Raw genomic sequence first — 14,088 nt, 5'->3', positions numbered from 1 at the left:
AACATAAGGGACAAAAGTATCAAGTGTACAGTTATATAAGAACTCAATATAAATATTAAAACAATCAGTAAAAACCCACTTGGAAGTCATCCGCAAAACTTGGTCAAGGGAAGATTTTAAACTCCTTTCCCTACATTGTGCTGTGTCTTAATAACCACTGTAGTTTTCGCAAGGGCAAGAAGCCAAGAAAATATTCCCTCCTTACTGCAAGTGCAGCTTTAGCGTTTTTGTGAGAAGTCTGTTATTGTTAGCTGTGACAATAATAGTTAAAATAGTTACAGTAAGTAACATTGGTACTTGCAGCAATCATCTAAGTTTGCTTTTTTCCTTTTCTGTTTTTAAATCTTTTTAAGAATAGGACATGTACATTTCCCCTCAGTATTTAATTAAAACAATTTCATGACTCACACTAGAAGTAGATAAAAATATTTCTATAGATCTGAAACTTTTGTAAGAAAGAATGCACTGTACTGGCATTCTCACAGAATAGTAGGAAACAATTTCTTATGCTCCAAGTACATGCAATGCTTGTAGTCAAATTTAGTTTAGGGTGTCAAATTCTCCTTAATCATAAAGCTCAAGGATGAGGATGAACTGGCTATATGGGAGTATGGGCACCATACAATGTCTATAAGCAATCAACTGCATTTCAACTAGAATGAAGAGATCTGTAGGTGATACTTGAAAAAATTTAGAGGTCATCTTCATACACCTAGAGACATTCTCATGTGCTAACACTACAAACTGACTTGTCCTCTTTGATCTTGATCATCTAGTTACATTGAGAAAGAAACTTCTTACCAATTTCAATACTCTGGACTCCAACAAAAAGAGAAACAATACAGTTCAGTTACCATAGGTTCAAGGAAGTTCTCAGACAACCATTCCACATGAAGTTACTGACTGTAACTGCCTAGCTGACAACTTAAAGAGTCAGCCACAGTTACCAGAGAAAATCAAAACAAATTTATGTATGGTGTCATTAAGAAGAAATACGTGGACTGCTTTCTATAGTAGATCACTTTCTTGGAATAAAAATAAATTTCCAAGGAAGGTGTTTCAGTGAATATATACTTACATTAGCAAAACTGTACTTCGTGTCAGTAAAGGGTATTCTGTCCTTCTCTCACCCAAACTCAATGTGTTATGTGGGTAGAAAGAACAATTTTGCTGCTGTAGCCATGCAAAGGCAAGGGACTTCACAACAATAAAGTTCAGTGATCATAGCTTCCCAGGTTTCTTACAAGCTTAGCAACATAGCATAAAAGTAGTAAGAAATGTTGAATAGTGACAAAATCCTTTCATGTTCTATATATACTTTCTTTTTTTTTTTTTAAATTAAATTATTTTATTCAGAGGTAGGAGGAACTGAATGATCTGTAACTTTCTGTTAGTCTGTTTTAGCAGTTTTCTTCTATTGTTCTGCTTTCCAATATAACAGAACTAAAATGATTGCATGATATATTATTAAAACATCTTGGAAACCTGAAAAAGAACAGAAATTGTTTAAAATGGTCTTATTTACCTTTTAATATACTGATTCTGTATTTGACTCTGGCTAGGTCAGAACATGCTTTTAGATAGGAAGCAATGTCTTTCATTATCTCTGCATTTGAAAGACTATTTTTTAGTAACGCATTTTTTCAGTTCAGTTAATTTGCGTACTGAGTTTATGAAAGTGAACTTCTTTTTCTTACATTATCAATCCAAGAAGATAAAAAAACATATGTTGAAACGGCAATGCCAATTCAGACATAAGAATTTCAAGTAATTCCATAGAGCTTGATGGGGTTACTTGAAATTTACACGTGTATAACATGGAACAAAACTTAGTCTCACTCATTCTAAATAAAATAGTAAGCACAACTGATAAAAAAACAATAAAAGATAACTCATGCTAGGAAGATGAAAACTTACTAGCTCTTATGTTACACTCTGTGCAATATGTTTTTAATGTACTGATGCACATTTCCTGCTGCTTTCTGATTACTGAAGAGCCACATTCTAATTTTCAGAAGCAAGCTACCTTGTCACACACTGAGGACCTACTGACAGAAGTGATTTATCTGCTGCTGTAGTTCAGAATATGCTGAATAGACCACGTCATTATTCTGTTTGCTGTGCAGCAAACTGCACTTTGAGGACTGGCCTGACAGATTTATCTAGTAGAGGCAAGTCTAAAATTTTACAAACAAACAAAAAGGTTTTAAGTTTTCTAACTGAGGAGAGACTTTTGAAGTGAGCTTTAGTCGTGCATGAACTTCTGAAAACATTAACAGACGGCTATTTCTAAATAAAAGCAAGCACGGCAGAGTACTGGCATCCTTTTTCAGTCATATATTATCAGTAAAGAACTGGCAGTACACTGAAGCTCCCTGGCCAGGTAGCTGAATCTAGTACACGCAGGACAGATTAAACTGCGATCTTACTAATGTGTTTTATGGATTGGGATTTATCTCATTTTCCTCCTGTTTCAAAAGCACCTCAGCTAGGATGTCTACAAACATTATCCAAAACAGAACAATTATCAGGCTGCAACCATAGATCTTTTTTGTGCCCTACCATATGATGAAAACTACATCCTATGAGTTAACTTCAGTGTATGTTGTGAAAATAAATGAAATGAATTCTCAGATAGATTTGAATAGACATGGGATCTATGTTTTTAATTTGCCATTTAAATGAAGTAATAGAAATTGTGTTTATTTTGTGCTGAAGTCTCAATCATTCTGAAAAATAGACCTAAAATACTTAGAGGTAAGCTCAACACACAAAGAAGCAAGACTTAAATGCTTTCTTTTTCAATTTCTTTTTGTTAAAAGCTGATGAGATTTTCCCTGCTAATTTCAATAAAACTGAAATTTCACCTCAGAGTGAAAGTTACATTCATGTTGGTAACGACAGTCTGCACAATTAAGTCTTTGCTATCTCTAAATCCTATTTCATGAATGGCAGAAGAAAAAAAATCAGAGACTGCTTCTCCAACTTCTTCCAACCCCTCTAATGCCTCAAAGGAGAATAGAAGCATCCTCAAATCAAGCATCATGCATCTGTGGAGATAGGCTGGGGTGCCAAGTTGGAGATATTCCACCTTTGCAGGTGTAACACAGCTAAGAACAGCTTTACAGAAACCCAGAATTCTTAAATTGTGCTTCTGAGTTATTTTCAAAATTTCAAAGTTTTTTTTGCTTCTTTTTAGAAAGACAAAACCTCGTTTCCAAAAATCTCCAAATCTTTCTTTCAAAAAAGATACTTCTTGCATGAATTGAATGTTTAGCATATGCAGACACTCAGAAATAATGCCACTCTGAACTCTTTTTCTTTTTTTTTTTTTTTTTTTTTTTTTTTAAACTACAGCCTTCTTAGCTAAACAATTTATCACATTCTAATTTGTAATCACTAGCTTCAAGGAAATGCCTTGCGTAAGGAATGGTTCCTTGAATTTTGCTTAACTTCCTTACCTGTTCATATCATCTAGATGTTCAGCAGCAAAATAAAAACTTTTGATCTTAGGATGGCAGGCTTTGAATGCGCTGTAGAGGAAAAACATAATTATAAAAATGTAATGGTACAACTTTTCTTTTTTTTAATGTAAAGTAGTGTGGTCACCGAGCAATGAGATGAGTCCAGATTTCCTGAGCTGTCGGAAGCCCCCAGACATGACACAAAAATACAACATCCTTGAGTCCTTTGTGTCCCTCTCAACTCAGGATATTCTATAACTCTATGATATTAACATTTAGGATAGTGGCAGATTTCAGTGACTGAAATGTTCTGCAACTACACCTACATTTGCACGTGTATAAATAGAGACTGTACACTTACTGTGATAGTTTTACGCGTTTTGCAATTTTACTGATATATACTGAAGGTGTCAATTTTTACCTCGACTGAAAATTGACCGAAGAATTTATTCAATACAACAGAACATCTCGCAATCCTGGTAATTTATGACATCCCAATGACCTTGATGTTACCTTTAGCTCTGATGACTGAATTTCAAACAGAAAAATATGATGTGATTTACTTTTGAAAAGCCCTTATAAATCAACAATGTGTTCCTGAGGTCATTCTAAGCAATGGGAAATTACATCTCATCTTTTCTTTCCACCAAAGTAATCAACATGAGTAGGCTGTGAGAATTACTTGAAAGAATTTTGTAACTATGTTGCATAAAGATTTATGGTGAAGCTCTTAAAGATTTAGAAAATGCATCTGACAGTAATTAATAATTGACAACACAGAAGAATCATTTTTGAGAATAGCCTGAAGGTTTTTCCCAAAATAAGAAAAAAATGCATAATACTCCTCAAGAAAATAAGGAAAACTCTAAGCATGATATATGAAAAACATCAGTGCCATTTTTCTGAGAGACAGTGGACTATATATATATATATACATATGCATATAAAAAAATTAACAATTCTCTCTCTAATCTTTTGCTCTTTAGAAAAATGTTAATGGTGCTCTTCCTGTGTATCATGCTTGCAGACTGTAGCGTGTTTGTATGTGCGTGTACACACACACACAAACGTAGTTACATATACAAAGATATGTATATACATATATATGTTTTTCAGAAACCAGGTATATGAAGTTGAAATCCAGGAAAGATACTGCTATTGAAAGTAGCCTGTAAAAATGAGACAAGAAGCAGTCCTAAATATTAGAGCACGACACAATGTTATGCAAGTAAAAGCAGATGTACAGTGACGTCTGCTCGATTTAAAAAGACATAATCAAGTTACTGATACCCAAAACCTGACTTCTTAAAACTGTTACAGCATCTGCCATCTGGATTCTTACATATTCTTTTTACTTTATCTGTCATCCAAGCAAGGAAATTTAACAGCCACATTTTATGTTCTGCTATCCATCAGATACCAAATCAAGTAAAAAGCAATTTAAGCAGGATGCATTTCTGAGAAATAGGCTGACTTCATGTTGCTGCCCCAACAAAACATACAAATGAAGCACTTTAGCACTGTAGTCCAAGGACAAAGGACACAGTAAGCTCACGTTAATGTTTCAATGCTATTTTTATATTCTGTTCTATGAGATCATAATGAAGAGTAGAGTTCACCCTGAAGAGCTATGTAGGCTAACTGGTACAAAATCAGTATCTTCTTCTTAATTGTATGTAACATAAGATACATTGTTTTGCTTTTGAAATGGCTTTTCTGTACAATTTTCAGTAATTCCTCAGTCTTTATAAACTTCAGTCAAACAATGGTAAAAAACATTAGAAGGAAGCTAAAAAGTTTAAAACAGTAATGACTAAGAATACTTCTGTGAGAGTACGCACTCCTCATATCACTAAATATACAGGAACTTGCATCTAAATGAAAAATGGGTTCTGGCAATGGTGCAAATGTGGATACCAGCAAACAAAGATAGGTGAGAAGGAAAGTTACTTTAAAGGTCATACTCTAGATCAAGCCATTCTCCCATTCCCTTGTTTTACTCTGCCTCAGGACCAATATAATAAGCTAGCAGAGTTCGAGATCATGCTAACTAATTTGCAGTTGCATTAAAGATGGATTTTTGACCAGGTTTCAAACAACAAAAATAACAACCAAAAATTACAACCCTCCCTTCTGAAAAGGAGAGGAGAAAACTAAGAAAATGATAATAATGAGACAGAAGCAAGTAAGCAGCCTTGTTACTCTTAATTCAAAATAAACTTAAAAAATACCACCACCACCACCAATACTAAAATTCACACAGAAAAAAAAACCAACCAACCAAACAAAACAAAACAAAAAAAACCAACACAAAAATCTCCATTCTTCTTTAAGAAAGATGACGCAGAAAACACACTGAATTTGGCAGTTCTGTATGAACTCATTCTGTGATATAACTAAATGATCATCGTAATGAAGTCAATTATGTCACCGTATTATAAAGAATGTTCAACTTTGTTTCACTTTTTCTATGGTACTGCACTGCTCCTATTGTACCATTGCATTATTTTTGAACATACTTACTATTTCTTTCGGCATTCACTTGCTCTGTCAATTTTAAATTCAGGTAGACTGATAAATCCTTCCGCTTTTTCATCCTGTAAAGATAGTTCTAAATAGTACTGATGTAAAGGTGTTAGGAAAAAAAAAAATCCACATTGAAAACAAAGATATTTGCATTTGCCTGCTTCTAACATAAGCAGTACCAATGTATGCTCTGCTCTGGCAAACCTCCTGTAGAAGTCACTGGGACTTTTGCCAAAGTAGTAAGATCCCTTGGTGTAAAATACCATTTTAAATATCCAGTTTTCTCAAACAATTTCACAGTTGAATGTGCATCTGAAAATATACAAAATGACCAAATGTATGCAGGCAATTAGTTACTGTAATTAAATAATTTCAGGGGAGGATGAACTAATTAGTAAGTAGAAATGCAGCCTACTGTAAGGAACAGAAGAAAAAAGTGAAAAAAAACCCCACTATTTAAATAAATGTTATTTGTCATCCTCATACTATATCGCAACTAGGATATGCAATATCACTTCAGCTACTTGTTATCTCTCTCCAACACACAGAGAAGACATCTAACCTTCTTCCTCTGTCTTCTAAAGACTTGCACATAGGTTATTTTATCAGATATTCAATCTGCATTGACTGCACAATTTGAAAGAATTATTTCAAGACACTGACACATCAATACCACAGATTCTCTTCTTTGACTGTTGATGACTTGGCCTGAGAAATCAACACAGGATTGTAAGAGTGAAGCTGCAGAAGACACAACTATATTTTAAGGAATTCCAAAGAATTACATCTTTTTCTCTCAGAATCCCCACAGCTACACGTGCAGTCTATATGATTATTTTCTTTTTAATAAATAAATAAATGACAAAGATCAGCATATGAAACTGCAATGGAGTCATTCTGTGGGAGGTACAAAGTTGTCAGATGTTCTTCATTAGAACTTTTTTTAAAATGAAAATGAAGTTGTTTATAATGAACTTGTTATTATTATTATTATTATTATTATTTTTGCATAGTTTCCAAAGAAAAAGAACAATTGGCAAGAGCATGGTTAAGCTATCTGTCCATCTGTCACTGAGGCCTCCCTGTACCCTCCCACCTTTTGAATCTTTTGATGAGGAAGCTGAGGTCTCAAAAATAACAGCCCCAGAAAGTCAAGGAATCTCAAGGCAGGAAGGAGGCACAGGACCTCAGACCACTGCCTTCTCCACATGTACACAAGGCTCATTAGTTCCCCAGGGTCCTTGTCTAGCTGGTGGCTAGTCATTGCATTAGTACTTATGAATTTCTACCCTGATGATGACCTTGTAGGGTAACCTTGGGAGAGAAGATGCAAAGGAGAGAGTTAGGGTTACTGACATAAAAGGTGGGATGAAGGCAAAAATGAAGTAAATGTGTGGGAAAATGGGCTCCGTTCAGAGAACTTCCTTTCTATCTACTCCATCTACTCAGGGAGAAGTTACATTTTAAAAAAAATTGTGCATAAATGCTTGCAGTGATTAAAACAAGTAAGGTAGTCCAAGCCTGAGTACACTCACATGTTGGTAATGGTTTTATCTCAGGATACTAGTAGAGTTTAAAATTAAGGCCTTCTACCTGACTGGCAAAAAGCTTTTCTGCTTAAGCTGATATAAATAATCCTGTATGAATGCAAAACATGTCACACAATTAAAGTTGTAAACAATTTAGTTGGGCTGCTCTGATGCTCTTTAAGTTCAGTATATATGAGCCCTGAAATCATAACAAAAGCTAGAGAAGGAACGGCACAAGAAAACAACTGAAGAAAACAAAAGCATCTTCTGTGATTGCCAGAGCTTCTGGTGATCTCACCATTACATATAAACAGGGAATGCTAGGCAGCATATAATTAAAGTTTACATTCTCATGACTAAACTTGAATGACAACATTAAATAAGCTACTTTTCCCTTTCAATGGCTTGATGACAGATTCATGCTAAAATGGTGAGAGCTGGACTCTGGAAACTGTGTTTTTAATTCTTGTAGTAAAGGGTAAATCTGAAGATTAATTCTTTCTTTGGTAATTTAGGCAGGTAATTAATATAGGGCATAGTTATTTGGGTCTATAAAGCTGCACAGCTGCTCCACTGGCTTTCCACAAAACCATGGCATTAACACTACACAGGTTATATGATGAAACAATAAGCATACATGCTTACCTCTTCATTGATATACCAGTAGAGAGATGTGTCTTTCAGGACAAACCAATATTTTTTCCATTTCTGGGAGAAATAACTCTTAGCATCTTTCTTTTTCCAAAGCCAGCCTTCGCAGTCTCCTCGGCCAAGATCTTTACAGGAGATCCTTCTTTTGCTTTTACCAGGAATAGGAGCTGAAAATGACAAATTGTTGTGAAAGCATTTGACTCGTCCCTTATGTCAACAAGTTAGCTATAAAGCACTACAAATTTGCTTCACAACATTAAGGAAAAATTTCAACCTCCATTTTCTGTTCCTAAATTACTACAAGCCTTTTATTAAAGTCTATGTGAGACAACACAGCTTAAAATAAACAAAACCAAAACAATGTTCAGCACCTTACAGAGCTCATATTCTAAAGCTGTGACCAAAAAAAAAAAAAAAAAAGCAACACAGAAAGAGAAGATGTTTTTGAGAAAAGAAAGGAAGAAAAATGGCTATTTATCATTTTCAGCAAATTAGTATTTCATGTCAGATTAAAGCACACAGCATATAAATTGATGTATTTCACACCTGGCTACTAATTCTACAATATTTTTGTGAAATAAAACTAGGTAAATACTTAATTGGTATTCAAAAACCTGTCTTTGAACCTCCTTTTGCAGTGGAACATTTCCCAAGGCCTTTGTACTTCTAAATCAAAGGAAAACAGTTTACCATGATATAATTACCAGACAACTTAAGTAACGAGAAACAACTGCAGTAAGGCATTATGTGGATACAGCTGCAAAAACAGCCCTGTCCCCAAAGAGGCTAGAATGTAAATATTGAAAAAAAATAAATAGTAGCAGTATGATAATAAGGTAACAGGCTACTATAAGACTTCCATAGCAGACTAATAGCTTCCCAGTATGATGATCAAGGAACTCAGTATATTTCTGTTCAACTGAATTACTCATTTGACTGGAGCAAAAAAGTTCTAGTTGGTCTAAGGTATGTGTAATGTAAACACTGATGCTTGCAATTCTCTTCCTACCAACATATGAAAATAAATTTATTTTTACCTTTGTTTTTCTTTTTACTTTTCTGCTGTAGAGAAGATTGCTGAAATGTCTAGAAGAAAATCAAAACAAAAGAAGAGATAATGCAGCGCTTATATTCAACCACATGCTATCATAAAAGAACACTGTGAGTGCTGAAGTCATCTTCAGGTAACAACACCTTCAGCTAATAGCCTTCTAGGCCAAAAAGATGTCAGTTTTGGTTGTAAAAAGGTCATATGTTCATAAGACTGTAAAACAAAAGCACCTGGTTAAGAATACTAATGTAGACTGCAAATTAATCTGCCATTAACAACTGAAAATTCTCTGTATAATAGTCCCTTATTTCTAATTCTATTAATAAAAAAGAACATGTCTCTGTTTCCTATGATAGTAAAGCTATACAGCTCTTGCATTTATAATAAATGGTCTCATCTTCCTGACATAATGGCTTTAGTTAGTTGCTTTTAGTCTAAAGGCATTTACATTATGATCATTAGGACATCAGATATTTTTGTTCAGAAATGAATCTAATATTTAATTATGGTCAATTGCAACAGTGAAAAATTCTCACAGATCTGTATTTTGAAATAGAAATTATTTTTCTTTTTAAACCAGATTTTGACTGAAAGTGTTTCTCTCCAGTTGATCCAGCACCACGAACAAACCCACTGCCTTGGAAATAAGACAGGTTGGAAATTGTTCCTGAAGTTTCTAGATTATTAAAAGCAGCAATGCATATTAACACATTTTATGATCTTTTCTGTTAAAAACTTTAGACTCAGATAATCATCATCACTACAGTGAATTAAATAATTCTGTATTTAATTATTCTGAACATTTAACACAGTTTTAATTGTTTTGAATTTTAATTGTAAATAAAGATAGACAAATTACCTTTGTGCTGAAACCAAGAAATGGCCACACTATAGCATCTGAATATTAAAAATTCTTACTGCAGCATACAATGAATCAATACAAAAAATTTTTCTCAAGACAAAAAAAAAATTTTCTCTTATTACTGCTCATGAGTGCACAAGGAAATCTCGAGTTGGAAGGAAGCCACAAGGATCATCGAGTCCAACTTCTGGATCCACACAGCACCACCCAAAATCCATACCCTGTGTCTGAGTGTTGTACAAATGCTGCTTGCAGTCTGGCAGCTTGGGGCTGTGACCACTGCCCTGGGAAATGTTTTTTTTTTTTTTTTTTTTTTTTTTAACCAAAATATTTATAAGCAACATGTATTAGTCAATACCATTCATGATATGGCACGGTACGCACCTCCAAACTATGGTAAGTGAGGATGAAATCTAAAAATGTTTATTGTGGAAATCACCAAATGTTATCTGCAGCCTCTCTACAGTTACTAGAAAATGAATAAAGCCATTTTCTCAATGTCATTTGGAATCTCAAAACAGTGGAGGATGTATGGGTCTTCTGGAGCTCCTGTCCTACATCCTGCTTAGAAAAAGGCTTGTTTTAAATTGGTGCCAATGGCAGATTATGTTCTTCAGGGTCATCTCCAGCCTATGCCCAACTGTCTCCAAGTAGGGAGACTTCACACTCAAGTGACCTGTCCCAGTATTGACCATCATAATGTTTCCCCCTCTACAGCTTAGTTCTGTGATGTGGCAAGTGTAACATTAACACAAATAACACTTTTTAATACCACAAATCCGAAAAATATGGATTCACATCAAAAACAGAAATCCAACTGTACTAAAGCCATTTTACTGCATGATAATGTTCATTCACCTACTCATAAGGCTAGATTTCAACACATGTATACTACATTTTGGTTCTGCTACAATCTGAGCTTTGAACAACTATTTTTTCATACATCTTGTCCTTGTTTCCAAGAACTCATCTCTCCTACTAATTCTGAAAGCAAACATAAAATTAAATGGAAAATAGCATTCTATATAAAAGGAAATTGTTACTAACTCAAAAAATAGATGAAATGAAAACAAAACTGCCACTGAGAAGATGAAATAGATCAACATCTTAACCCAAATGGAAATTTTCACTCCTGAAGAAAACTTGCAACTGTTTATTCAAATTCTGAATGACATGTTTTTCCGTTGCCCAAAATACAATTAGCAAAACTCTGCATTACCCACAGAAAGATGACATTTGATGCAAAGCTCTCTTGAGTACCCAGAGCCTCGGTTATTTCAATTTATTAATTTTTTGCCACAATACAATTGCTTGCACTTGTGTTTAATAATAAACCTAAAATAAATCCTTCGACAAAAGCACATGTATGCAGAACGTCAGAGAAACATTTAATTTATATATCTATATATCTATTTCTGCTATTAGCAGCTTCCAAAGCACATGTTATTTCAAGAGAAATAAAACATTATTTATAATAGGGATTACCACTATGTTTCTGTGTTTGGTTGCTTTTTTTTTTTTTTTTTTTTTTTTGACAAAGGTGGTAGCCTTCCTCTTGATAGTATTTTAGTCTGCCTGTTCTGAAGGCTTGGCTGCATAATCCCACCAGCCATTTGAGATTTCCTTGTGCGCACCTGAACCATAACAGCTGCAAATGATCATTACTGAACTTGCTATGTGGATTCTATTTACTTTCACACACTTCAAAATGGTTGACAGAGTTCTCAAAGCCCATCAAAAAACTGCATAGGAGTAAATAGCAGTGTGCCCTGGGGTATGTACACTTCGCTGTGCTTTTAAGATTATAGTGTGGTATTGCAGCTACAGAGTAAAAAAATTCTAGGTGGGAGTTCACACTAAGAAAAGAGGTCACCAACAGTTTGTAATTTTACTGGTTGCTTTAGCAAGAAAGTAATCACGTATAGAAGCACAGTTCAGAAAAACAGCAGGCATGCAATAACACTCCAGCATTACAGTATGTACAACATAAAGCTTTCAAGAAATCGAGAAATGAGACTTCCAGGTTTTTCTCTCATCCTCAAAATCTACTTTCAGTTTCTTGAATAGTACCAAGACTCCTGTATATTTGATCAAAAGGGATGCAAAACTGAAAGCAAACAGTAAATATTCAGAAGCCTGAACATGTGAATAACTATTACGGACTACTTAGCAGTAATTTGATAGCTCTCTGTATCAAAAACTTATTTAATAAAAACATTAAATAATTTAAGTTTCAATGAATGCATTTATTTCATGGCAAATAGGAAAGTTAATAAAGTAATCAATATTAATTTGGAGTGAAACTGCTATCCAAAGAGATGGATATTTGATAAAACTCAAACTGCAGTAATAGTTAGGAAATTCTATTTGATACCTAAAATGAAAGTAGAAGAAAAATGCATAACAAAGGGTTATCAAAACTACTATCAAAACTGACTCGGGGCTACTATTTTTTCAGAAATTTGAGAAGGAAGCCCAAAGAATTGGGGTCAAACTATTCCTCTAATACCTATGCAAGAGCTTCTCTAATAGCTAACATACATATGCATGAGACCAAAATAATGTGACACCCATGTCCAAAACTTAGACAATCTCAAAAAAATCACATGGAGTCCTTCATTGTAACAGAATATATAGTTCTGCTACAAAAGATCCTAACTGAATCTTCTCTGAAGATCTGGATTAGACATAGAAATTAGTGTTAAATATGATGGCTCCTAAAGTCTTCATTCAGATGTTTGTTTCTTCATTTTTCTTTAGGGATTCTCCAGTTAATCATTTCGGAAAGCAGGAAGTGAGAAACAGGTTATGAGAATAATAAACTCCAAGTCTTTTACTTGGGCTCATTTTGATTTGGAAAGAAAAAGGTAGATATCTTTATTGCTTGTTTTTCCTTTTGAAAGCTCAAGTCAAACCCAATTTTTCTGAAGCTGCAAGTTTAGACATTAAGGAACTATTTACAGTCATACACTCCACTCTCTGTCAGTGTAAGATAACTTTCTCTAGTTTCAGCAAAGTAGCTTGCAACATTTCTACTTACTGTAACTTTTGTCTGCAGATGGAGAAGCTGATATCTGGAAAAAAATAGTAAACTGGTGCTGCCTATTTTTGGGCTTCTCATACTCAATAACTTGATCTCATTGACTATGCTGTGTTTCCACAGTTCTGATGAACTAAACATACATGTTTCTCTTAGTGAGACATGTACACCGTGTTTCTTGGTGTATGGAGATCCAAAATTTTTGGGAAAAAAAAAGAAAACCATGTATTCCCAATGACAGTATTATGCTTTTTGGCTTGTTATATTATTTAGCCTCCATTAAGAGCTAATGACAGATAGCATTATTTTCATAGATGCTTAAGCAAAACAGTTTTAAAGAACTTTGCTACAAAGGCGTGATGAGAGAAGACCTCTGGGAACTCAGAATGGTTCTGAAAGCAAACTGTAAATCAGCAGCAGAATTTTATTCACAATAGATAACTACTTTGTTTAGAGCAAGGCCAAGTATCGACCTGTTGTTACATTTAGGTCTCGAAACAAGAAGAGATTACTGTCAGCAATGAAGCCAGCTGAGTTCACACAGGGCATCTGCAAGGCATTTTTTGGAGATGAAGCTGAACAGACAGGACTTTAGCAGCATAGAAGTGATGAGGCATGAACTAGTACTTTCAAGGAGCCAGTTATCGTGGCTAAGGATCAGATAAACTATCTAAGGGTGAAAATATACTCAACAGGAATCTACTAAAAAGTGGGATAAGGAAGGACTGCACTCCAGATTATGATCCTATTCAGGAAGGCAAAAACAAACAAAAATATGTTACAGGCTTGTTTGAATTGCCTTGTGCTGACTGGACTTCAGGGACTGCTAATAAAGAATAACTGCAAAAAAATTTTATGTTTGGGAAATCTGATTTGTAAGATTGTGTGGGATGTTTTTGCTACTATATCTATATACCACTAACCCTGATTATTCCAAATTTTTTTTTTGTCTTATATTTTGCCAA

The 14,088-nt window shown here is 34.4% G+C and overlaps 1 protein-coding gene across 4 annotated transcripts in view; it reads right to left on the bottom strand.

Annotated features, from left to right (window-relative positions):
* Window positions 1–14,088, bottom strand: part of CNKSR2 (connector enhancer of kinase suppressor of Ras 2) — a gene marked incomplete at both ends in the record, with an annotated part of 204,118 nt that overhangs the window by 47,063 nt on the left and 142,967 nt on the right. For all 4 annotated transcript variants that reach the window (XM_079536249.1, XM_079536250.1, XM_079536251.1 and 1 more), the window contains 4 exons: window positions 3,462–3,533; window positions 5,988–6,061; window positions 8,165–8,337; window positions 9,208–9,256. In XM_079536249.1, coding sequence (XP_079392375.1) covers window positions 3,462–3,533; window positions 5,988–6,061; window positions 8,165–8,337; window positions 9,208–9,256 — 368 coding nt within the window. The remainder of the gene's footprint in view (window positions 1–3,461; window positions 3,534–5,987; window positions 6,062–8,164; window positions 8,338–9,207; window positions 9,257–14,088) is intronic.

This window comes from Tetrao urogallus, assembly GCF_951394365.1.
Source record: "Tetrao urogallus genome assembly, chromosome: 1".
NCBI classification, from domain to species: domain Eukaryota; kingdom Metazoa; phylum Chordata; class Aves; order Galliformes; family Phasianidae; genus Tetrao; species Tetrao urogallus.
This window is presented reverse-complemented; position numbering and strand designations above follow the sequence as displayed.